General features: G+C 46.0%; 1 protein-coding gene across 1 annotated transcript; it reads right to left on the reverse strand.

Moving 5' to 3' along the window:
• Positions 1–2,254: 2,254 nt before the first annotated feature.
• Positions 2,255–23,109, reverse strand: Pgpep1l (pyroglutamyl-peptidase I like). Its single transcript, XM_063249958.1, has 4 exons — positions 22,800–23,109; positions 7,412–7,534; positions 3,359–6,811; positions 2,255–2,644 (listed from the first exon to the last, which is right to left on the reverse strand). The coding sequence occupies exons 3-4, from the start codon at positions 3,631–3,633 to the stop codon at positions 2,434–2,436; spliced, it is 486 nt and encodes a 161-aa protein (XP_063106028.1). The 5' UTR covers positions 3,634–6,811; positions 7,412–7,534; positions 22,800–23,109; the 3' UTR covers positions 2,255–2,433.
• Positions 23,110–24,835: the final 1,726 nt, after the last annotated feature.

A 24,835-nucleotide genomic window follows, 5' to 3' on the forward strand; every position in this document is an offset into this window, starting at 1 on the left:
ACCCTTAGAAGACCCACTGGAACCATAGCAAGTTGTGAGTCCACACTTGGCTGTGTATTGTAGTAGTGATATTCTATTTTCAGTGAACACTGACATTTCTGCTGACATTCATAAGCACCCTGAAATGGCAGGCTTTTATTGCGTTGTTTTACAGATGCACATAGGAACATACCCCAAACCCTCTAGCTATTAAGTAATCAAACAAGGTCTCAGCCTTTTATGCTACATAGTTTTCACGCAAACTCAGAAGTCCCCTGCAGCAGCCATTGCTGAATAGGCCTGCCTCAAATCAATGAGGGATCGGGGTCATTCACAGGGACCAGGATATGAATGTACTGGGGGCTTTCCATGGACAACCTTAGAGGCCACAGAGCAGGAAATAGTGGGAAAATTCATCACGAGAGAGCTCTGAGTCTCCAATTGAATATCTAAAAAATTTTTTCACTATGTATGCATGGCATGGAGCAATTTGTAATAATACCATGTCCTAGAGATCCCTGGCTTGCCAGTGTCCTGAAACAGGAGAAAGAATAAAGGAATTGAGAGTTCTAAGTGGCTGCTACTTGGCCTAGGGTACAGAAATATTTCCACATTAACCACTATGCCACTAGACCCAGCACCATCTTACGCCACTTCTGGGCTTTGACTTAGATTCGCTATATGTCAAATAATCCAGGTGTATTTACAAGGGGAGCAGTGTAAAATCTGTTCTGCATACACAAATCTGCTAGGCTAGTAGCAAGATGCTTGTCCATTGCCTTTGTTATTAGCTTGCAGCTGCCTTTTCCTACAGTACATGAATCCAGGCATGAGGAGACTAGTTTTTTCTAGTATAATCAAGTAAAAAATAGTCATCACAAGCAGACCAATATAACAGAAAATGCACTAAACCTTAGCTAATTCCACACTAACACTAAAAATAAAAGTGTTCCCAATGGGGTTCTGAATGAAAATTGTACCCCTGATAGACAATGGGTGAGCAGAACTTTGCTGTGAGCAGCTTGGCACAAGACCTAGTTCAGTGTCATAAAATCAAAACAAAGGAGTTGATTTTAAGAGTTAAGGATAATGTTTATTATGGAGAGAAGTTAAGTCCAGCTCTAAAGCTTGCCTTAGTAACTCCTGGTGAGAATATAAAAGATTGTAGTCACTGAAAACCAGTATGGCACTTCCACAAAACATCAAACACAGAATCCTCATTTGCCCCAGCACTTTACTCTGGGTCTATACATAAAATAGCTAAAATCAGGGGCCTGCACACATGTTTGGTGACCAATGTTCTTAGCAGTCTTATTAGACACAGCCAAAAGGTGGAAACCATCCAAGTGTCTATCAATAAGTGAATGGGAAAGCCAAGCATAATAGGTGCATATCATGGTGTGTTGTTTAGGCTTTAAAAACAATGGAATCATCCTCTGTTACAATACTGAGGACACTTGAGGATGTTATAGTAAGTGAGAGAAAACACAAAGAGACAAACACTTTTTAAAAATAACTAATTGAGTTCATCAAGATGGAGGGTGTCACAGTGGTTTCTAAAGTTGAAAAGAGAATAGGTAGTTCTTATACACTGTCTTAGTTACTTTTTCACAAACTTTCACAAACTGAGACAAAATACCTGAAGGCCAAAGTTGGGAAAGGAAAGGTTTATTTCTTACAGTTTTTGGAGGTTTCAGTCCACACTCAGTTGGCTCCAAGGCATGGCTGGGCCGCAGTTCATGGCGGCCGCAAACAGCAAGTGGGAACCAGCAAAGAGAGAGACACACCTTCTTCCTGCCATTACATCACATCCTGGCTCCACCCCTTTGTGGGTGGAGCACTGACACCATCAATCCAAGCACTAGACAATGAACCAATCACAAGTGCACAATGCAAACTCATGAGACTTGGGAGACACAGACATAAACCATCACATACACTGAGTAGAGTTTTGGTTTGGGATGGTGAAAAAGCCCTAGAGATGAATGGTGGTGATGGTCACACAGTGTCGATGTGGTGAATGCTACTCAACCACACACTTCAAAATTGTTAAAATGAGTAGTGGGAAAGACAGAGAAAAAACCAAACACCAGAGCTAGAGGAGTGGCCGCACCTGCACTTCCATGGCTTGTGGCCCTCAAGCCAGGGCTGGATCTCACAGCCCCACTGCACACAGTGTTTTAGAAGAAAAAAATTACTAGGATTTCATTTTATTGTTATGAAAACCATAACTGAAGCTAGTTAATCCCTTGTGAAACATCTGCCTTTTAGAGAGTTCTTTCTTAGGACAATAAAATAACTCTGTGACTTTGTTGGGCTAATTTAGAATTTTTTCTCTCTGTGTAAACTGTTTTACAAGGAATTTTTAAAAGCCTCTCAAGGCATAATTGAACGCTACACAGAGGACTGAACATTTGTTTTTCTGTAAAGGAGATATTCCCCAACCGTCTCCCTTTAGGTAGAAGCAGGGCTGTTCGGTTCTCTGCAGCCTTGGCTTTGAGCTTGAACTTTCCCACTTGCTCCCAGCATTTCCCGGATGATGGCTTGCAAGGCTTTTCCCAGCAGGCTGGCTGGGAACCAGTGTGAGAGCGGAGGGACGTGGATGAGTGCCGCATGTCCATTTCCATGATGCAGCGACAGGTAGTAGGTGTAATCGCAGACGTACCTGCATCCCATGGAACACCACATTATTTCTCAGACCACCTCAGCCCTCTGCGAACCACAAGCACGCATGGGCATGTACCACCTACAAAGCCTGAGGAGAGAGGACCACCACTCAGAGAGACTGAGGCTAGGTCCTGCTGGCTCAGAAAGAGCATGGGGACATGGACAAAGTCTGACTCTTGGTCTCATGGTTTTATGACCAGCAAGTAGCCAAGACAGAAAAGGACCAGGCTTTCAACTAATTAATCAGATTACCTTTACCCCAGTAAATCTCTCCCTTATTCATGTTTTCATCAAGTCATTTGTTCGTTCATCCCTTGGAGAGAAGAACACGCCTCCAGGGCACACAGAGTTGGGAGAAGCATAGGTATATGGATATTCATCCGAGACCAAGCCACATGATTAACTCACAACAGCAAAACCAAAAATTGGCAAAACATCCACAAAATGTTCCTGGCTCTCAAAATTCCCATCTCTTCTGTAACATCTCTATAACAATGGCCCAAATCCAATGTTAGGAAGAGAGGAGTCCCAAAAAGAGACCTAGGCCAGGCCCTGGTGGGAACTGTTCAGCAAACAAGGGTGATTTGGCAGGTGGCTCCTGGCCAAGCAGCGAGCTGAATGGTGTGGGATGGTTTTCCCAGGGGAGAGAAGGAATTTGAAGGGCACTTCCTCTCCCCCACTTGGTTAGTGCCCCTGTACCTGTAAAGCCTACCTGCCTGCATCTCCAGAAAAGGTCACCTCAACATCTTCAATGGCAATGCATTTGCAGATCATCTTCATGCTGATCTTTGACACAATCACTTCTGGGCCACCTGGAAGGCACACACCTCCCTCTGGCCTGAAGCCTCGGATGTCACCATCTCGGTAGCCACAGTTCTTGCCACACTGTTCTAGAAAAATAGCCTTGGCCGAAGTGTCTACACCCACATGCACAGCAAGCTGTGTAAACAAAGGCAATAGCAGAGAAATCATAGGAAACCAGCTCATCAAGTATGAAAAATGTCAAGCCCTGCGAAAGCATCTCAATTCCCTATCTACCATGAAATCCAAGGATTCCCCATCTGTGTCCCTTAATTAATATGGTTGGAATGAAAAACTAGGCTCTTCCAATTAGATAAGAACCTTATTGCATTTATATTTCAAAGGTTTTTTTTTTTGTCCTGTTCCTTTTTATCGGTACCAGGGATGGAACTCACAACTGCCTGCTTGCAAGGCAGGCACTTATCCCGCTGAGCTAAATCCCCAGCCCCTATATTTCAAAGTGTTTTTACAAGGTAGTGTATTCTCTTTTGTGGGAGTAAGGGGAGAAGAATGCACAAGTTTGTATTTAAGACTACCACAGTGTTTCTCTAAAGTCATGTGTCTTTTTAATGAAACTTTAATAAAGGAAGTTAGTAGCAGTCAAATAAAATTTCGATAGGATGTATTTCAGTTGACTATATTTTTCTTTTTCAAAAATAGCTGCTGAATATGTTATTTAAACATTTATAACACAGTCTTAATGTCTTGGTGGTACATGCTTTATTAATCTTATTATGTGGCCTAGGAACCAGTATTTGTACCCACTTTTAATGCAGCAAGTATGTGAAGATAACATAGGCTGTGTCTTGCTTGCTTTTTCCTTTTTGTTAAGACAAAATACCTCATACCCTAAGCTTTTAGGGTGAAAGGTTTATGTAGCTCACAATTTGTGAAGGTTTAAGTCCATACCCAGCTGGTTCCAAGACAAAGTAGCATGGTAGAAGGGCAAACAGTTCATGGCAGCAGGAAAATACCAAAAGCAACAGAAGCAAAAAAGGGGAAAAGCAAGCCTCTTTCCCTTCCTTATATTGTAATGCAGGCTGCCCGCCCTAGAGCGGGTGTACCACTCATGCCTCCAACTCCAGCACTAGACAATGAGCCAATCACAAACTCCAGATTCAGTGACTTCAGAAAAGCCTGTCCCAAATGACTGCATGAGGCTTTGAAGGGACATTCAAATACAAACCATAACATTACTCTCCTGGGACCCCCCAAAGAGTCATGTATATCCCTTTATACAAAAGCCATTTATTCTGTCTCTTAAGAGTCGCCAAAGTGCTATCAGTTTCAACACTGCTGAACAATCCAAGTCCCTAGTCTCTTCCTAGCTATAAGGCAAACTCTTAGCTGTGAGTCCCTGTACAAATGGAAAGAAAGTCAAATGCCCCCAGTGTTTAATGGTACAAGATAAACATTTCTTTTCCAAAAGTTACAAAGGAATGGGACTAGAGCAAGTCCAAAATTCCACAGGGCAAGCATGAAGTCCTGTCATACTGTGTGCAGCATCCAACACAACCTGTGGCAAGTCATAGCCTCCAAAGGGTTTGGGTGGCTCCACCCTCTGCCAGTTCCAGTGGTTGTAGTTCCCATGACTTCTTTTTTTTTTTTTTTAATTTTATTTAAGGAGAAAAAGAAAAAAAAAAGCAGAGAAAGGGTACAAGTTATACAGATTTACAGAAAGAAATAAACAGTAGGAAATCACTAGTTAATGGATTACATATTGTCATCTTAGAAATAATTGTTCAAGTCACAAAATTAAAGCTTGTAAAGTGGACATTCCAGCAGTGAGACTGCAAACAGTTCTGTTCAATGATCCAACAAAACTCAGTGATATCATTATCTATCTTATACACTTATATATACATGCAGTTATATCGTTTAGAGCACTTTCTTTTCCTCTCTTTTGTACAATGACAATTACCCATTTTGGGTTTTGTTGCTCCCACAGTTCTTATTACTTTTTTGGAAGGGAGTAGAACCAAATGTAACATAACAGAACAGAGTCAATCAAATCAAAAGGCTGGACATAATAGATAATGTAAAAGCATAATACAAGGTGATCAACAATGGTTACCATAATGCCTCCCGCTATCTCTAATAGAATTGCCTATATCATCAGTTATAATAAAATTGAACAAAACAGTATCCCATGACTTCTCTCTTGGGCCTACTTTGCTCCCTCCTTGCAGCTTTCCTCAGATGAACCATGTTCCTGGCTTTCCATAACTTTTAAGGTCTCCACTGCACCTTTGGCTTCACTCTCACAGCTTCACACACTGCCCTCACAGGGTACATTATCTGCCTCCCAGGCCTTCTGAAATTGAGGCAAAAGCCTTCTTAACTCCATGACTCTTGGATTCTGTATGTGCCTAAAACCAGTACCATGTGAATGATGCCAAGGTCTGATGCCAGCTGGAGCAGTAGCCAGGCTTTTTCTCTCTCTTGGATGCAGGAATCAACTGCCCAGTTTGTTGAGCACTCTGAACCCAATTCTGAGGAATGAATTTGCTAGGCCACCGTCATTCTGAAATAAGATGCTCCTCAGCTTTCTTCTCAGAGAAAAGTCTTCTTCACTTTTGCAATTTGGAATATAAAACGTGTGGAGTATTGCTGCTTCTTGTGATGTCCTCAGTTCATCTTTTCTATTCTCTTGTTGTTTCTTAGGTCTTATCTGTGCAGTCCACAGCTTTACCGAGGTTTCCTTTCTGGCCAAACTCACAGTGTTTCTAATAATTCTGTTGGGCTATTTGCTCTTGATTCTCAAGATAGATCTGGCTAAAATCCCCCAACAGTAGCCATGCTATCACATCAACATTCAACTGTCTTGAAATTTCTTCTGCCAGATTAATTACCCTGCCACCCTTAATCTCAGTCTCATAAAAAGTCTCTGGACACAAGTAAAATGCAGAGAAACTTTCTGTAAAGCCATAAAACACATTGTCTGAAGTCCAATAGCCAATACAGTCCTTTTCCCAGCAGAAACCTCCCAAGGCTGGTCTTAGGGAACAGGATTTCTTCTGGGATCTGACCAGAGTTTCCCATACAGAACAGTCTAAGGCATTCGAGTTCTTTTCCAGATGTCACTCTTTCAGATGACATCTCCAAACCTTTCCAAACTCTTCCACAAGCCATTCCAAAAGGCTCTTGAACCATATGGTCAGGTAGAGTCACATAAAACACCCCACTCCTGGTGCTAAATTCTGCCTTTGTTACTCTTCTCATTGCTAAAACAATACCTGACCTTCAAAATTAAGGAAGGAAAGGTTCCTTTAGTTCACAGTTTGTGGGGGTTTCAGTCCATAATCAGCTGGCTCCAAGGAAGGGTGGCAAGGCAGAGGGCAACCATTCATGGCAACAGAAGATACTAAAAGCAACAAGAGCAAAAAGGGGGAGAGAGCAAACTTTTTTTCATCCCTTAGATTGTATGCAGACTACCCACCCTACGGCATATGTAGTACTCCTATGCATAATCCCAGCATTGGACCAAGAATCAATCACAAATTCTAGAAGCCCACCCCCATGACTGCATAAGGTTTTGGGGAGACATCTGGACACAAACCGTAACAGGCTGGGTGTTTTGAAGTAGAGGCCTATCTGGGTGCACCCCCTCCCAACAACTCTCTTAGTTCAAGAGGTTTTTGCCTCATTTCAATCAACCAGTCCCACTAGGCATATATGTGACATAGTGCAGGGCCTCTTCCATAGGTGGAAGCTATCTTTCAGTGTTACCTGGGAATATTTCCCTTTTCCTTCTAGATTTTTCTTTTAAGATATATCCTACATTTCAGGTTAGACTGTTCCAGACAGACCCAAAAACTTAGCTGCAACTTTGCAGTGGTGGGAGATGAGGGTGAGGTACATTTCAGCCATCAGCCCTGGAGCCAGGGTTGTGGATGTTCTCAGGCTCTGAGCACTACCATATCATCAGTTTCCAGGCCCCACTGCCCCACTGGCCATCACTTACTTGTGGCTGAAAATCTTTCCAGATTCTGACGATCTTCTGCTTCACTTCCCTGTAATCTACAGGCAGCTGGAGAGTTCGCAGCTCCACCTGCATGTCAGGCCCCAGGCCCAGCTTGAAGAGTTCCTGCAGAAAGACAATATTACATAAGTGGCAAAGTTGAAACTCCAATCTTTGGGCTTTAGCCTCAGGTCTTTTGTGGCCCTGGACCCAGGACCCTGTACCCTGTCTCTCCTCTCCCAGTGTAAAGAAGCCAACAAGAGGCCTGTGGTTCTTGCCTGATGAGGGAAATTACCCCCCCCCCCACACACACACACAGCTTCCCATGTCAAGTGGATGCCCTAACAGACCACAGCTGATTCAGTCATGTGCCAGAGGTAAGTTACATGGACAGATGGGTGAGCCAGGTGGAGAAGCTCAGGACAGAGGAAGCTGCAAAGGCAGATGGGACCACAAGAACTGGAGGCCTTTGGGAAATTTGATGTGACATGATGCTCTTGGAAGGTCTGAAGGATTTGTCCACTTGTTCTGTGTGTCACAAGACAAAATACCCAGTACCCTGGACTTTAATCAAGCAGGAAGCATCTATCGCATCACTAGGTATTTTGAGGACTAATGTACCACCACCACCCATGGTGTAAGAGGGAAGGAAGAACGGAACTAAAACTAGGGAAGCCAGATGGAATGCTTAGCTGGGCTTGGATTTATCCTGAGGGCAAGAGGGAGTCATGGGAACACTGTGCACAGAAGACAGTGAGCTAGGGGAATCAAGGGGTTGATTTAGGACCTTCTAAGTTTGAAGTACCCACAGCTGGTTCCTTGACCACACGTATCTTGAGCTCACAGAGAGACTTCTGTGGAGACATCAGTACATCAGAGGCAGAAAAATGCATGATTTAGATGAGGCCCACAGAGAGAAGGGAGAACAGTGAGAGGAATCAAGGGCTGTGGAGACAAAATACCCCGAGGGGCAGCAGAAACTGCAGGCCTTTTGGAAGACAGCCAAGAGAATGACATTGTAGAAGTGTGCATTTCATTCTTGGTAAAAGTTCCACCAGGGATGTAAAACTTCCCCCAAAAGGCCCAACATACCAAGATGGTTTTGTTTAGTGACTTTTATTGTCTTCTCTTACACTGCTGGTGAGGCAGAACCTCCGGGACTGTGCCTCCTTGGATGGAGGGTAGCTAAGAAGGGCTTACTCACAGACCCCAGACAGGAGATCTGGACCTGCCCTAGGCTTTGGCAGTGACCTACACAGATGTGGGGCTCCTGAGCTGTTGTATCCAGGGATGAGCAGTTCTCTGGGCCCTTTCTGGGCATCTCAGCTCTGTTCCTGGTCAGCTCTGCCTTCCTGAGGGACACTGCTCTGTTCTTCAGACACCTGCTCAACTCCCTCAACTGGTTCATGCTCTGTTCTCTTCCTAAACACCAAGATGAGCATCGCCATTTGACTTGAGTTGGAAATCATTTGCCTGACTGATGGGGGGAGATACGAAGGTCAGAGGGACTGGAGGTCACACAGGACAAAGGACTGGAGAGCCATGCAGAGGGAGCCCAACAGACCAAGGGTGTTGTAGGCATGCCAAGCTTCCAGTCCTGCTGTGCCATCATGGCCTCCTCTCCTGAGCACCACAGGAAGTCAGGATCTGAGGATCTTGCACAGTTCAGGGAATGGGGACTGGAAGCCATGCTGCTGGGGTTCACTGTAGCCCCTTGTTGTAGTCAGGGGTTGTACACAGAGAACAATTCAGATCAGGGCATGGAGTTTATAGTATTTTTATAATGGTCACCAGAAGTTAACACAGGAAAATGCAGGGAATCTATCCGCAACACCAACATAGATTATATAGTCAAGAGTCTAAACCCCACGGCAATGTCCCACATGAGTCCAGATAAAAACCCAGAGCTCAGGACAATGCCTCCACCAGTCCAACTGGAAGTCCAGAGCCCACAAGAAGGACTCACGCCAGTCTCTTTTACGGATTTGTGCCGGGAAGACCCAAGGGTCAGCGGTGGAAGCCAGAAAGTCTATGCCAGCAGGATGAAGGAGCTGTGCTAGTGGGATGAGGGTTCTACACTGGAGCCGAGAAGTCACACTCACAACAAAGAGCAGGGCTGTCCTGAAAGGCACCACAGCTGTCCTTAGCAACATGGAGGCCCTGAGCTCCTCCAACAACAAGCACAGTCAGGTTCCTGCCAGGAAGCAGTGTGACAAGTTCATCCTGGAGACCAGGCAGCACATGTCTTCCCCTCCTGAGCCAGGAAGCAATGCTCAAGGTGAAGACCAAAGCTTCTCCAGGAGAAGCAACAGCTCAGACAGCAACTCATAGGAGAACCCACAATGTCTCCTTAACACCTCAATCGCTCTCCCCACCTCTCTTCTTCTCCACCTATTTATCCTGGCAACTCTCCTCAGGTGGAGCATCTTCTCTCAATGCATGCTGATGTAATCCAGCTGGCGTTAAGATGACCACCAGTTTTCAAACCCTAACACCCCTCTTCCCAGGTGAGGAGGCCCTGGCCGATCTTAGCTTTGCTTCTCAGACCCCACCTCCCTGTGAAGAACTAGTTTCTCCTACTTGGTGGCAAACTCCAGGGGTCTTTGGCCTGGCTCTGAGCAAAGGCTGCAGTGATGCCCTGGAACCAAACACAGTCACCTCGGAATCTGTTCTTCCCTAAAGGGAGATTAAGGAACTTTCCTCCACTCCATGCCACTTCGATATCACAGAAAGAATCTCTAGGCACTGTCTCCCTCGAAAAGTCCTACTCGTGAAATGTCTGTCTGCCTCTTCTCAAACCACCCCGCTATGTCCCTTTACACTGGCATTGTATTCTAGGACACATTTTATAAACCTAAGCCAAGGCAGGTGGTCCTTCTGAGCCTGATTAGGTAAGGCCAAGCAGAAGGGGCACATTGTACAGTCAGAGCCCAACTGTGCTACTGCAGGCAAAGGCACACAGGGCTTGGGCTCAGCAAGACCAAGTTTGAGGCCTCAACCTACCACCTGCACTGGGCTGTTAGTCCTGTCATTGATCTCCGCTCTTCCTTAATTTTCCCACCTGTGCAATGGGAATAAGTGAAACTTAGAGGGGCTTTCATGAATTTGAGATGAGCAGATTCACAAGTACTTCAGGAATTTTAGAAGGCATGCAGTTGCACCTTTATGGGAAAGACGGGTGATTATAACAAACTCACATTAACTTGAGAAAGTTGTGCAAGATGGATTTGTTGACAGTGACATTTATTAGAGCGTGATGAGTGTGGGCCCAGCAGAAGCAGGAGGAACATTCTGCGTGAGCAGCCTGTGGGCCACTGGCTGCCACAGCTATTTCTGCTGCGAAGGGGATGTGACTTCTGTGCAGAAATGGAGGGAGCCAGGGCTTGTGCTTTCTGAACTGGCACTTTCTCAGCCAGAGATGCAGTCTTCTGTGCTAAAAAGAGGAAGGGTGTGCCTGGCACAAGCCCACCACCCAGAATGAACCCAGCACACTGCGCTTGCCAGAGGCATGACCAAGCCCAGCAGGGCCCTCAGTGTCAGTGCCCAGCTCATAGTGCCTCCAAACAGCCTGCACCCCATCAGTTGCAAAAGTCCTGGAGAGGCAGGGAGCCCTGCTTCCTGCCTTTCCCCCCACAGTTTTCCAGCTTCTGTATTGTTCAAAATCTGGTAGCCAGGAACACATGGCCACTTCCTAGAGGGACAGAAGAAAGGAAGACACCAGTTGCTCTCCGAATTTGTTCAAACCCACTGAGGCTGCACCAGCTGGTGTTGAGAAACAGTTGCTGTTTTTTCCAGACTGGATTCTTGCCTCACCAAAGGCAACGCTGGGATGTGGGAAGGGGTTGCCTCGCATAGGCTTGGAAGAGCGTCCCCAGGCCTAAACGCTGCTCTGCTTAGGGCTTGGTGCTTCTCACACTTGGAGCAGAAGCAGGAGCAGGAGTCCCTGCCTGGGCTGCAGAGCCTGAGAAGCCAACCATCTGGGGCCAGACGGGCAGGGACAAAGGGCCCCACCTGGCTGCTTCTCCCTGATACTGGGGAGTTTGTGCAGACTCCTGGGACGCCTTGAGCTTCAGCTGTCCTACCTGCGAAGTGTGGTATGGATAGGACCTCCCTCGTGAAGCCGCTATGAAGACTAAGCAAGGCCATGCGGTGAGGGCCACACAGAGTGGGAGGGACCTCAGGGCAGGGAGGGTTAGCAGAAGTCACCCAGCAAAAGGGCTTCCCGTGGGGCAAGAGGGGGAGGCCCGAGGGACATGCAGGCGTCCCTTTCTCCCTCTTTCTTTCTTTTCTTTTTTCTTTCTTTCTTCCTCTTTTCTCTTTTCTTTTTCTTTCTTCTTTATTTCCTTCTCCCTCTCCCCTTCTCTCTCCTTTGTTCCATGCAATCCTTTCATTGTATGCTTTCCTCCTTCTCTCTCTCTTATCTCCCTTCCTCCACTCCTCCCTCCTTTCTTTCCTTCCTCCCATTCATTTTTCTGTCACTTTTCTCGTTGGTCACCGTATGTGACCGAGGCATCCTCTCCGCGCTGTCTTGGTGCTGGGCTCTGGATGAGGGTCTCGCTGCACAGCGGGAGGTGGGAAAAATCAGGAGCTCACAGTTCCTTGCATCCCTTGATGGAAATCTAAATAGTCATTGATGGCAATAGTCAGTCCTTGAGGGAAGAATTAGGGCTGATGCCTCTTTTCATACTCATTAAGAGTTTTACAGTAGACACTTGTGTGCCATTTTTCTTTTTCTGGAAAGAATCCAGTAGTTAGGGGCTGGGGATTTAGCTCAGCGGCATAAGCACCTGCTTGCAAGCACGCAGTTGTGAGTTCGATCCTCGGTACCGATAAAAATGAAAAAGACAAAAAAAAAAATAATAATCCAGTAGTCGTCCTAGCTTTGCCTGGAGGGCCTGTGATGTGTACTGGCCTGCGCACAGCACTACCCATGACTCTCCTGAGGAGGTACTGGTGGTCTCTCCATTCTACAGATGAGGAAACCGAAGCCCAGAGAGGACACACTAAAAAGAGGAGGAGTGCAGGACTCAGTCACTGCAAGTAAAGGCTAGCCACCCAGTGCTTTGGGAAATCTTTGGATACTGGCTAAATATTAGCACTCTTTGTTAGCAATGTCCAGTTCCACTGTCCAGTTTCAGGTTCTGCACTCCATAGGGGACGCTTGCCCCAGCCCTTTAAACCATTCTTCCAAACAAGCGGGCCAGTCTTCCTGGAAAAACCCAGGAAGACAAACAACAACATATAACTCCCAATCCTCTCCCCCTTGGTGGTTGTCTCCAAATATTTTTTTTAATCATGTGCTCCACTGTATAAAAGTGTCAACATGCTCGCGTTGTTAGCTGGTGTCTTGATGTCTTCCAGGGGATGCCTTTGGTATTAAGTGGATGTAAATTTATATTTTAGATGATTTTCTTAATTTCTTCCTGTTTTGGACCAACTTCTGATCAGCTGTCATTGTGCTTACATCAAAGTGTGACCCACAAAGAGCTCCTGTGGGGGTGGGGAGGGCCATGCTCAGCAGTTCTCTGTGAGGTTTTGCAGACCACTTCTTTGAATACTCCTTGAACATAATTTGGGATTGCTTCAATTAGGACTGAATAATGTAATCTTGAAACCCATTAACGAGACTGAGATCCTTCCTGAAGCATTAAAAGTGAATCGAAGAGGGAGAGCCCTTCTGTCACCACGGTGTGCCTTCCTCCAAGTGAAGGGTCGCTCCTCCCTCAGGAAGCCATGCTGCCTGGGGATCTGGGGACAAAAGCAAAGCGAGGTGCAGCCCAAAGCAGTCCAGGTGTGGAATGCTTATCAAGGGTAACCCGTTTCTTATTTTTACAGACTCTCCATAGAAACTCACACCAACTAGGGTGGCCACGATGGAAAACCAGAAATCAGTGAGTGTTGATGAGGACAGGAAAAACTGTAATCCTTACACACCATGGGTCGGAGTGTAAAATGATGTCCCCACTCTAAGAAACAGCATGGCAGTTTCTCCAGCAATGAAACACAGAATAACCATAGGCTCCAGCAACTCACTGTGAGTGTCTACCCAAGGGGATGAAGGTACGCTCTCAAAGAGATAGCTGCATGTCCCTGTTCACTGTGGCATTATTCACATGGAAAGTTCTAGAACTGAACAGGATGATAGCTGCACAACACTGTGAATGTTGCTTAATGCCAGTGAATTGCACATTTGAAAACAGTTAAAATGGCAAAACAATGGCATGAATCTTTACTACAGTTTTAAAAATTATGGGTTTCAACTTCATCTTCCCTCACAATATCTTATCCTGACTAAAAAATGCTGTCTGAAGGACTGTGTTCACAGGAAATCAGAGCACAGGCTGTCACCCATCATTCAGATAGGGTTAAGGTATCTGAAAATATTCTTGAGTTCTACCAAGACAGAAAAGACAAGAAGAGCCTCATGCGTGGGCACAGGTGGGGGTCCCGGAAGGACGCTGATAGAACACTGGCTGCCCAAATGCATAGCTTCCAGCCAGAGAGAAGGTGCAGCATGTGAGCCTGGAGTAGAACCAAAAGCTGCGAGAGGCCAGAGCTCCCCAGAGAGGTGTGACCTCACAAAGCATCCAGGGACTCACATGTGCCCAGAGACATAAAGGCTGGGAACTTCATGAACGGCCTCTCAAACCTGTTTGGAGTTGCAGGACAAGGAGGGATGGGATTTCAGGCACAGCACCCTAGTGTGATGCTGATATTTTTCAGGATAATGAGAAAAGGCGCATACACTGTGGCCTTTCTTTCTCTTTCTTATCTGTTTCCTTGGTCAGAATGAAGATGAGCTAAGAACTCTCCTTTGGATCTAGATTCAAACCCGTGGTCCTGAGTCCCCTGCATGATTTATTTCCTGGGTCATTCCTGTGCACATACTGTCTCCTTGAGTTTATTTCCTGGGTCCTTCTTCTGTGCATAGTATTCTCTTGCACTCCACTGTGTATGTGTTTTCATCGCATTTAATCCAGCCCAGATCAAGCCCAGACTCTGGCCTGATGAAGCAGAGGAGCAGGTTGGAGTGTCTCCCATGCCACTGAGTTTGGAACCCAGAAAGGATGCCCTGTATGCCTCAGATCTAATCACCAGGCACTCAGTGCCAATCAGACCCACTAGGAAAGTCAAGCACTGCTCAACAATGATGGACAGTAAGATGCAGTCAACTGTGATGTTCATCTAAGTCAAGATGCCAAAAGAGTTTTTAAAGTAGTTCTTTAAATCAGTGAAACATGGGGAGTGCTGGGAACAAGTACAGAGGACATACAGTCCCCTGCCTCCATCTGCCCTTCAGGTTAACCAAGGTCAACCACAGTCTGAAAAATACTAATGGAAAATTCCAGAACCAGGCAGTTTGTGTCTTAAATAACTTTTATTATGCTATGACATTATATAATTTTTCTATTTTATCATGAGTTATTGTTAACCTCTTACTGTGCTTAATTTGTAAATTAAACTTTCTGTGGTACTGGGAAGTGAACCCAGCACCTTCATTCATACTGAGCTATATCCTCAGTCACTTTTTAATTTTTTTACTCTGAGATAGGGTCTCACTGGGTTGTTAAGTTTTCCAGGCTGCATTTGAACTCATGATTTGCCTGCCTCAACCTAACAAAGTGCTGGGAATATGGGTGTGCCCCACTATGCCCAGTTAAGTTCAAGTTTATGATTGGCATGTTGCTACACGCAACATGGAACATACTTCAAGCAGATTATAAGGGGGCACCACCGTACAAAGGAGTTTAGTTACTTAAAAAGTGTGCACTTTGGTTTGAGCTTCAATACAGTTAAAGTTGACGGTGTAATTCCTTTTGAATGAATCTGAGGGTGGTACTGACTCCAATATTTGAGTATCTAGAAGTTAGAGGTCACAGTGAATAATAATGACATATGACCTGTGTTACTACATACAGTGTGGGCTGGAAGAGGGAAGGGTGTCCACTATAGGCAGCTTAATGTTCAATACACTGGCACATACTGCTGGTAAAGAGCCTTCTGGGAGTTTGTAGGAAATGACTGTTTTCACTGCAAACTTTTAGCATTTATATTACTTTGCTTCATTTTCCTTTCTTTTCAACATTCATTTTTCATTTATGAACAAAAAAAAAACATTTTAAATTTGTTGGTTATACAAGTTCTGGTTGGCAATTATGTTTTCAACACTGAAATACTATTCTGTGATTTTCTGGATTTTATTGTTGGTTTTGAGATATGTGAGTCTCATTGGTCTGCCCATTCTTACAGGTGATTTGTCTCTTCTCAGTTCTTAGAAGTCTGCTTGTCTCTGATATTCTGTAGTGTTACGAGGGTGTGTCTAGCTGTGGATTTCATTTGTCCTCGCTTATCTCTGTAGATTCATGTCTTTCATAAATTCTGGAATATTGCCAATCTTTACCCGCTGAACATTATTTTTCTTTCATTCTCATTGTTCTCTCCTTCTGGAACTTCAAATAAACATATGTTAGAATGTTTCACAGATTATCCATATCTCGTAATCTCCTCACATTGTTGTTCATTTCTTTATACTGCCCCTTGAATATTATCTTCAGATATATCTTCTGGTTCACCAATTTTCTCTTTATCAGTGTCCAAACTTCCACATGCATTTAGATAAACATTTTTTTCTTTTCCTATTAAGATGTAACTCACATACCATTTAAAGTCTACAATAATTTTTAGTGTATTCAGAGTTCTGTAGCCATCATCACAATATCCCCTGGCCCCCAGTCACCCTAAGTAACCATGAATCTTCTTTTGTCTTAACTGATTTGTTTAATGTGGATACATATAAGAAGAATCATGCAATACTTGGTCTTTTGTGATTGGCATCTTTCACTTAACCTAATTCTAAACCCTCTTTAATTAAATCATCTTGTAACCTTGAAATAGAATTTTAAAAGTTAGATTTCTCCTTGAAGAGATGAACAGTTTCTCCAAAATCCACCCCCAGCAATAACCAACCTCCTTCCATCAGTCTCAAAAAAGTGACAGGATGTACAGATGTGAGCCTCTGGACGTCAGGGCAACGGAACTGCATCATCCCCTGTGCTCCCCTCCCCGCTCTGTTCCTTACTGTTCCTTACCCGCCCATGCACAAGGAGATGGTGGTTGGAGGCAAATGGGTTCCTCCTCCTCACTGCTAGCTCTGAATAAACCTTCTTCCTTTTCATCCAAATATATGGCTTCCTTTGATTTGGTTTTAGTAAATAGACAAACCTGGCATGTAAGCCTAAATTAACTGTCTGCTGAGTTTTTCTATACAGCACTTGCATCTGTAATGGCTCTAAATTCTATCATTCCCATTTTCAGTTTACCTGATGCTGACTGCCTCTGACTGCTTTTGTGATTTATCTTCAAATACTTTACTTTTAATTTTGCTATTTTCTGATTCTAGTGACTGAAGTCCTTGAGGCTTTAAGTCTGCTTCTGCTGATCTTTACTCACGGAAGCGTGTTTCCTCGCATATTTGGTGATGTTCAGTTGAAAAATGGCATTTTGTTCACTTTCCTTTGTAGGAAGTCTGAGGTCTTAAATCAAGAGAAACTACAAGAACATCCGCAGCCACTGGGGTGCTTGAGACCCAGGGTCCCCTTTCAAGGCTTCAGTGCAGTGTTAAGGAAGGTCTGGGATTCATTGCCAAACCTGTTGCTGTTCACAGTGCTGGTTGTGGAATTTGCCTCCACTTGCCGTGTGTGTGTGTGTGTGTGTGTGTGTGTGTGTGTGTGTGTGTGCTCTCTTCAGAGTCCTTTACCTTCTGCTAACCCAGCAACTTACAGAAGTGCTGTGCTCTTTGGCTGGCCTGCGGAGAAAGGGTTCCTGAGAGCATCTGACTTGGCATCTCCACGCACCAAATGGAAGCCCCCAGCCTGACTGTTTCAGCTCTGTCTCCCCAACCCTACGAGTGAGCCTTGACCTCCCAAGGAATCCTCTCCACCACTCCTGTGTGCGTTAGCCAGTCGCATTTCATTTGCCTACAGCCTAGGACCTGGACCAACGCAACAGCTTTCTGGTGACAGAATATTTCGGAGTGCTGGCAATGCCCACCCTGTTCTGAGGACTTCGCACATCTTAACTTCCCAAGTCACCTTGACCTTCTCATTTGACAAATGAGGAAACAAAGGCTTGGGAGCACTGGGTGAGGAGCATGAGGCGGGGAATCCAAGCAGCCTGCTTTTCCATTATCATGATTACAAAGAAATTAAGGATTCAGGACCACTGGGGATTTGGCAAAGAGATCTTGTTTACTGAGGAACTGACTGCAGACTCCCAGGGGCTCATGAAGGCCCTGGGCTGGTTTTTCTGGTGTGTTGGGTACAGCAAAGGCTTAACAGTGCGTCCAGGGGGATCTCTTGAGTTTTTTTTTTTTTTTTAAAGGCTTAAAATCCAACTCTAGAATCAACAGTCTCCTGACTGCATCTGTGCTGACAGGCTAGAAAATCAATGCCACAGTTGCTACAAGGGCATGACTTAGTGGTTTTGTTACATTTTCGGCTTGGCTAGGAAACTGGGAATAGAGTAGAGACCCCACCTTTTGCTTGATCCAACAGAAGCATGAAATTGAAGGTTAAGTGAGAATAAAGAGCTGTCAGTAGCAGGAGCCTCTAAGTGACACCCACATGGGGATGATCACGCTAAAGAGAAAAGGCAGGTCGCCCTGCAGAGGGGAGTCCCAGCGCCCCTCACGGCCTGTCCCTGAGTCAGTGACTTCCTTACTAAAAATGCGCTGTTTGTACTGATAGCTATTCCTTCAGTGCTGGTCCCGGGCCAGGCACAACGTTTCAACAAAGCTGCCTTGCATACTTAGCTCTTTGTAGCCTCAGATCAGTCTCCCAGCTCCAGAACTGTTTTCCCCCCTCCTGAGTGAGGAAGCCAATGCCCCACAACCAGGAGTGTGGGTAATAAAGCCCAGGTCCGGATAAGGCCTTGTGGCCTTGGTGCACCCTCCACAGGAGGGTCCCTTTCACCTTCTCGTTGTATCACAAAAGCAGGAGGAGCATCAGCAGGAAGGTAAGACACAGCCCAAGGACTGGGGACAAGCCATTCCCCCAGGGGCCTGCGGAAGTGTTTGTATTCCTTTCTGTGTGGCGCTGGTTACCAAGGGTCCTACAAGCTAGGATTTCTCAGCAATCCCAGAAGGAACCAGCTTGTGTGGGAGGGGGACAGAAGGGAGCAGGTACAGAGTTTACCTTCACTGCTTCCCAGCTGGAATTCACCAGGTGCTGCCGGAAGGGCCCGAAACCTGAAACCAAAGGCACCCTGGTTTGCTCCAGTCAGGATGCACCACTGCAAGAACCTCTGACTGCTGCTCAGGCCATTTCAGGATCTGGGTACTCCTGCAGCCCTGCCATTCTGGGGACATCTCAGAGTCCTGCTGTGAGCCTTTGCAGAAAGGAGGTCCCATCACTGGGAGGGTTAGGAATGTGTGTGTGCAATATCTGACTGAAATGCAGGCTCCGTAGAGAAGCAGAGACAGACCCACAAGAATGTACCCAACTGCTTATCAATAGCAGTGCAAAAGTAATTCCATAGAGGAAGGACAGCTTTGGTGAAAAATGGCACAGGGGCAATTGGGTGCCAGGACAAAAAAACATGACCTCTCAACTCAAGTCACAGCTTATACAAAGTGAATTAAAAAAGGATCATGGGTTTGTATGCTAGCATTAAAACTATAGGATTTTGGAAGCTGAGGCTAAGCAGCATTCTTAGATTTGAGACAAAAGTTACTATGTATAAAAAACAAACTGACAAATTGGACCCCATCACAATTTAAAACTTTGGGTGCCAAAGTGTAGCTGAATGGTGAAGCATCCACATGGCCTTGGGTTTAATCCCCAGTACCAAAAAGGAAAAAGAATAAAAATATTAAGCATTCTTCTGCAAACAACTGTATTGAAAAGATAAAAAGATAAGCTACAGAACAAGAGAAAATAGAAACCACCTATCTCAATAAGGCATTCTATGCAGAATGTATTGTATACAGAATGGTCAAAGGTCAATTTTAAAACAATCTAATTAGGGGCTGGGGTTTAGCTCAGTGCCATAAGCGCCTGCCTTGCAAGCAGGCAGTCGTGAGTTCGATCCCTGGTACCGATAAAAAAAGAGGAAAAAAGACAAAAAAAAAAATCTAATTAGAAAATGGGTAAAAGACATAAGCTTTTCATCAAAGAAGATATTAGCACATTAACACATGAAAAGATATTCAACAGCATTAGCCATTAAGGAAATGCAATTGAAAACCACCCTGAGGCATCACTGCACAGCTATCAGGGTGGCTAAACCAGAAATACTCATCACATCAAATGCTGGTGAGGACAAGGAGCAGCTAGGTCATGCACATATTGCTGTTGGGAGTGTAAAATGGTCCTGTCACTTTGGAAAGTGGACTAACTAGTATTTGCACACCTAGACTAGTTATCTCAGAAAAATGAATACTGGTTTTCACATAGAAATTTAGATAGGAATGTTCACAGAAGTTTTCTTTGCAGTAGTTCCAAGGCTGGCACCTCCCCTAATATTCTTCAGTGGCATAACAGTTAAACAAGCTATTGCTCATCCATGCCACGGAATACTACTCAACAGCAAGAAGAAAGAAAGAGAATGGGAAGCACCCACATGTCCAGTAACTGATGAGTGGAAAACGAAATGTGATATAATCCACACAGTGCAATATTCTGGCACTAAAAAGGAAATGAATTCTTAATACAAGTTACAACATGGAAAAAATATGAACACATGGTACGTGAAAGAAGCCAGTCCCAAGAGACCTCATTTTGTATGATTGCATTTGTATAAAATGTCCAGCACAGACAAAGCCACAGAGACAGGAAGTAAGCTGGGGGCTGCAGAGGGCTGTGTGTGTGCTGAGCGACATTGGCCTTGACAGCTAAGGGGACCAGGATCTCTTTTTGGGGTGCTGAGTCTGTTCTATAATTGATGGTGACAATGAACGCTTACCTCTGAAGATACAAAAAGCTACCGAAGTACACACACTTGAAGCGAGTGAACTGCATAACAGTGAATTCTATCTCTAGAAAGCTAGTAAATATTTTAAAGAATGGACTCTTGATAACAAACAAGAACTTGGATGAACCTCCAAAAGTTATGTGGAGTAAAGAAAAGCCAATCTCCAAAGGACTGATTCCCATTATGTAATATTTATAAAATACGATAATTACAGAGGCAAAGAACAGATTAATGCTTGTCAGATGTTACCGCTGGGAAAGGGGAGCCAGTGATGCTATAAATGGTGGCAGCGGGGAGCTTGTGGCGAGGGTAACGTTGTGTGTGTTGATTGTGACCGTGGTCGCAGGAAGCTACCTGTGTGATGGAATTGTGGAGAGCTGTATGCACACGTCTCTGCACATACACACACGTGTCCCCATGCACACACACAGTGACTTACACCAGGGTCAATATCCTGGCTTCAACACTGAAGATGTGAACGTCAGGAGGGGTTAGGAAAGGGTACAGAGGATCTCTCCGTATACACTTCATTGCAGATTCTTTTGAATCTGTAATTATTTTAAAATAAAAACTTTTTAAACTACCCATGAAGGAGGCCAGCCACTGTAAGATGGGCCTTTGACAGACTGGGGCACTGGTCTCAGAGTGGTCTGCAGACACAGGCAGCAATCTATTACATAGCTTTATCTGGGGTACAGCTAAGGACCTGTGCTCACTGACCCACAGTGGGACTTGGCAAAGGCTGCTTAAGAAATCTCTGGAAGCAGGGTGGCTCTTTGGAGGATGCAGGCGTGCTGAGCCTCTCACTGTGATTGTTGGTGTCGCTCACCACACCTCCATCTTGAGGCAGCGTGTCAGGCCCTGGCTCTCCCACATCCGTGTCCCTGTCAATGTCTTGGTGAGATTAGCACCTGAAGCAAATCCGGTTAAGTAAAGAGATTGCCCCTGGCAGCTCAGAACCTTCCAATGAACGAGGCTGTGCTCTGAGACCCAGTGGGCATTTGCAAACTGCGGCTGAGCATCAGGTAGGTACTCCTCACACCACTTGAGTCGGCCAGCAAACTGCAGGCTGGAAAGACAGTGGCAAGGGTCAGGGGGACTCAAGAGGGGCCAGGGCTCTCTGAGGACCGCAGCTATTCCTGACATCGACGAAGAGCTCGGTTTCCTTAGGAATTCCAGTGTCCTGTGAGCCACTCAGTCCCTGATGCCAAAATAACATACAGGAGAGCCAGGGAGCGCAAAAGGATTCACGGGATTTTTCTTCTCTTCCGAAGGTTGACAAGACTGAATTTACAGCCTGAAAATGTTAAAGATCAACAATTTCTACTTAGACAGATGAGTTTTACCAGGAAGGAATCCTCTCCATGTGGCTTCCCTGCTTCTTCACTCAGCACAACTCAAGAAACCTCTAATGGAGCTGGGTGTGGTGGCGCAGGCCTGTGATCCCACGTGTGGGAGGCTGAGGCAGCAGGATTGCAAGTGTGAGCTCAGCCTGAGCAATGCAGTGAGACTTTGACTCAAGATAAAAATTAAAAAAGGGGAACAGGCTGGGGACATAGCTCAGTGCAAAGGCCCTGGATTCAATCCCCAATACTGGGAAAAAGAAAAGAAGGAAGGAAGGAAGGAAAGAAGAGAAAGAAAGGAAGAAAGAAAGAAAGAAAGAAAGAAAGAAAGAAAAGAAAAGAAAAAAGGCAGGCAGGCTTATAATGTACCTAACGAAAATAAATAAGTAAAGAGCTAAATAAATAAATAAATAAAGAGCTCAGTATCTAACTAAAAATAAACAAAGAGATTTATGAAGAAGGATCAAGTAAGTCCGCAGGGACCAACCGTGACACTGCTGTGTGAGGCGTTTGTAGCTGGAGTGACTTTGAATGTGTTGGTGGGACCCGGAGCAGCCCTCCTTTCTTCCAAGCTGAGCCCCTGGGGTTCAGAGGCAGCCCAGGGAGCGGAGGAGGGAATCTTTCAGAGCTCCCACTGTAGGGAAAGCTGTCATTCTAGGGATGGGGCCTTGGGAGTTGGTCATGCTAGGGGATCTAGGACAGCCTGGGGTGTGTCCTGTCCTCTCCAAGCATGCAGGTCCCTCTTTGCTATGGAATGTGCCTCCAAACGTATGCCTACCGGGTCCCAGCCTCAGGGTCAGCCGGTGCCTGCCTCAGCTTCCTCCCCGAGGGGCTGAAGGACAGACAAGGTCGGTGCCTAAGCCCCAGTGGGCACCTCCATGCGTGCCACGCAAGTTATCTGCGGTGCATGAGCCACAGAGGCCGGGAAGCCTCTGTCCCTGCCTGGTTTTTAATAGGACCCAGCAGCAAGTTCGCTGCTATCAGGAAATCTCAGCGCCCCAAGTGGTGGCGCTTTGTCTCTTGGGGGCTGTTTACAACCAGGATCAGGCCAACCGGAAGGCAGTGAAATTCAGTCTTACCGGTCACCACGACGCAGCTGGACTGCGAGTCCATGACACCGACGCCGGAGCTGGACTGCGAGTCCATGACACCGACGCCGGAGCTGGACTGCGAGTCCATGACACCGACGCCGGAGCTGGACTGCGAGTCCATGGCACCAACACCGGAGCGCCTCCGGGTCCAGGCGCTGCAGAGCGGCGAGCGCAGCTGCTCCCAACCCGGGCGCCCCCTCCCGACGCCAGGTCCCCGGCCCGAAAGGCGCAGGACAGTGGGGGGAGGGTTGCAGTGTGATGTCCACGGCGTGCAGGCCACCGGCAGCTGCTGAGCACGGGGTCAGGCGCACGCGGAACTCTGCAAACTCGCTTCTGGGTGCCCCTGCACGGGCAAGGTCTCCAAGGCCCAAAGCTGGAGTGTCCTGGAACAAGGGCTGTGGGACAAACCAGGACTGGGGGCCATAAATTGTTTTTCCCTCTCCTTAGTAATCTTCGCCTTCCCTGCCTGAGACCCTCAACGTGCCTGGCTGTTATGATTTAGTGCAATCAAAGTTTTGTTCTGTAAAATACACGGAAAAAAGAGAAAGGAAGGAGAGAAGAAGGGAGGAAGAAAAAAGGCAAGAATCCCCTCCTCCAGCTATGAGCCCCTCCCCACCTGCTCATCCCCAGTGCTGTCAAAAGCCTTGACAGCCTGGAAGCTCTGGTTCCTAGGCAAGGTCGTGTCCCTATCCCGAGTCTCCTGTTCTGTGCCATGGGGCTGTGACACCCTCTCAAAGTCTTCTGTGTCCCAGGCATGGTCCTCAGCTCTGCCAGCCCCAAGGGGCAGGGACTCGCCAGCCAGCTTTCCAGGCTATGTGCCCAACCCTCCACGTTTTGTCTGCAAAAAGCCCTTGGTTTGGGACTCTTCTGGGTAAATGGGGAGCTGGGTCCTGGCTGCAGCTCCGGTTGTGACCTGAGTCGGCAGGCATCCTCTTGATAAGTATGCTGGAGTCACCAAAAAAGCTAACAGTTGGAGCTGTTTCTTCTATTGAAGACGCCACATTATGCAGCACTTTGTCCTTTCAGAAAATACTATTAAAATATTTTTTTCCTTTTTACAAAAAAAAAAAAAAAATCCCCCCCCCCCCAAAGCTGTGCAATAAGAGGAACAAATCCCATAACCACCTTTCCCCTTCTGGACACAGCTGAGAGCATCTTATCAGGGTTAGCAGCTCCTGCTGCTCCTAAACTTCCTGGCCACATGTGGAGTAGTCTTGTGATTCCAGTACTTAATTGGCCTCCTGATTTAAAAAGAAAAGCACACCCTTAACTGGGCTCGCTCCCAAGGGCTGGACTTCACCTTGATGCTTTTCTGGGCCCTTTTAATTGGTCCCAGCGGTGGCTTTGGCTTCTTGACAGCTAACAGGTGGGAAGTGGCATTGGTCCCGCCCTGGCCTCCACCACCCGCCCTGGGAGATTGAGCCCACCTTGCTTGGAGAGAGATGCAGAGGGCTTTGTGCTGTGCCTTGTTTTGAAACCGAAGTGGACAACACAAAAATGCCTGTTTGTGAGTAAACCCCCAGCCCCTAGACTCCCTTGAGCATCCTCCCCACTCCTTTTAGAGAAAAGCTCCCTCTTCAAGGAACAGGATGAGTTCTGTCCTGAGGGCTTTGCTTTGCCCTCATCGAGAGGAGATGGGCCAGTTTGAGAAGGCGTGGGACAGAATCTGGTTGCTGCTAGGACCAGAATCTGACCCGAGCACTCACTAATGAGTATTTACTAGTGGTAACTTATCATGCTTAGAGAAAGCAGGATCCTTAATTGCTAAGACTTCCAGTTTTGGACAGTATTCCTTTTCTGATAAGGAAGCTGTGATTATTCATATTTCATTATGGCTAAAGAATTCTTCCATATAGCATCTTCCTATGGTGTCCAGGCTGGCCTTGAACTACGGGGCTGCAGTAATCCTGCCTCAGTCTCCTGAGAACGTGCAGCTACAGGTTTTCACTGCTTAACCCAATTACAAGGGTTTTTTAAAATTTGACATGAGCCATTCCTGTTTTAACTTAGAGTATGTCCTAGAG

Source organism: Cavia porcellus, unplaced genomic scaffold, assembly GCF_034190915.1.
Source record: "Cavia porcellus strain 051 isolate PalLab524CR breed Dunkin Hartley unplaced genomic scaffold, mCavPor4.1 scaffold_6, whole genome shotgun sequence".
NCBI classification, from domain to species: domain Eukaryota; kingdom Metazoa; phylum Chordata; class Mammalia; order Rodentia; family Caviidae; genus Cavia; species Cavia porcellus.

What these genes read in the sequence shown, in the direction of transcription:
- Pgpep1l (XM_063249958.1), bottom strand. Translation starts at nt 3,633, where the DNA reads ATGAGCTGGTTTCCTATGATTTCTCTGCTATTGCCTTTGTTTACACAG. An exon ending in TTTTCTGGAGATGCAGGCAG is followed by an intron (nt 2,645 to 3,358) that starts GTAGGCTTTACA and finishes CATGGGATGCAG; the next exon opens with GTACGTCTGCGATTACACCT.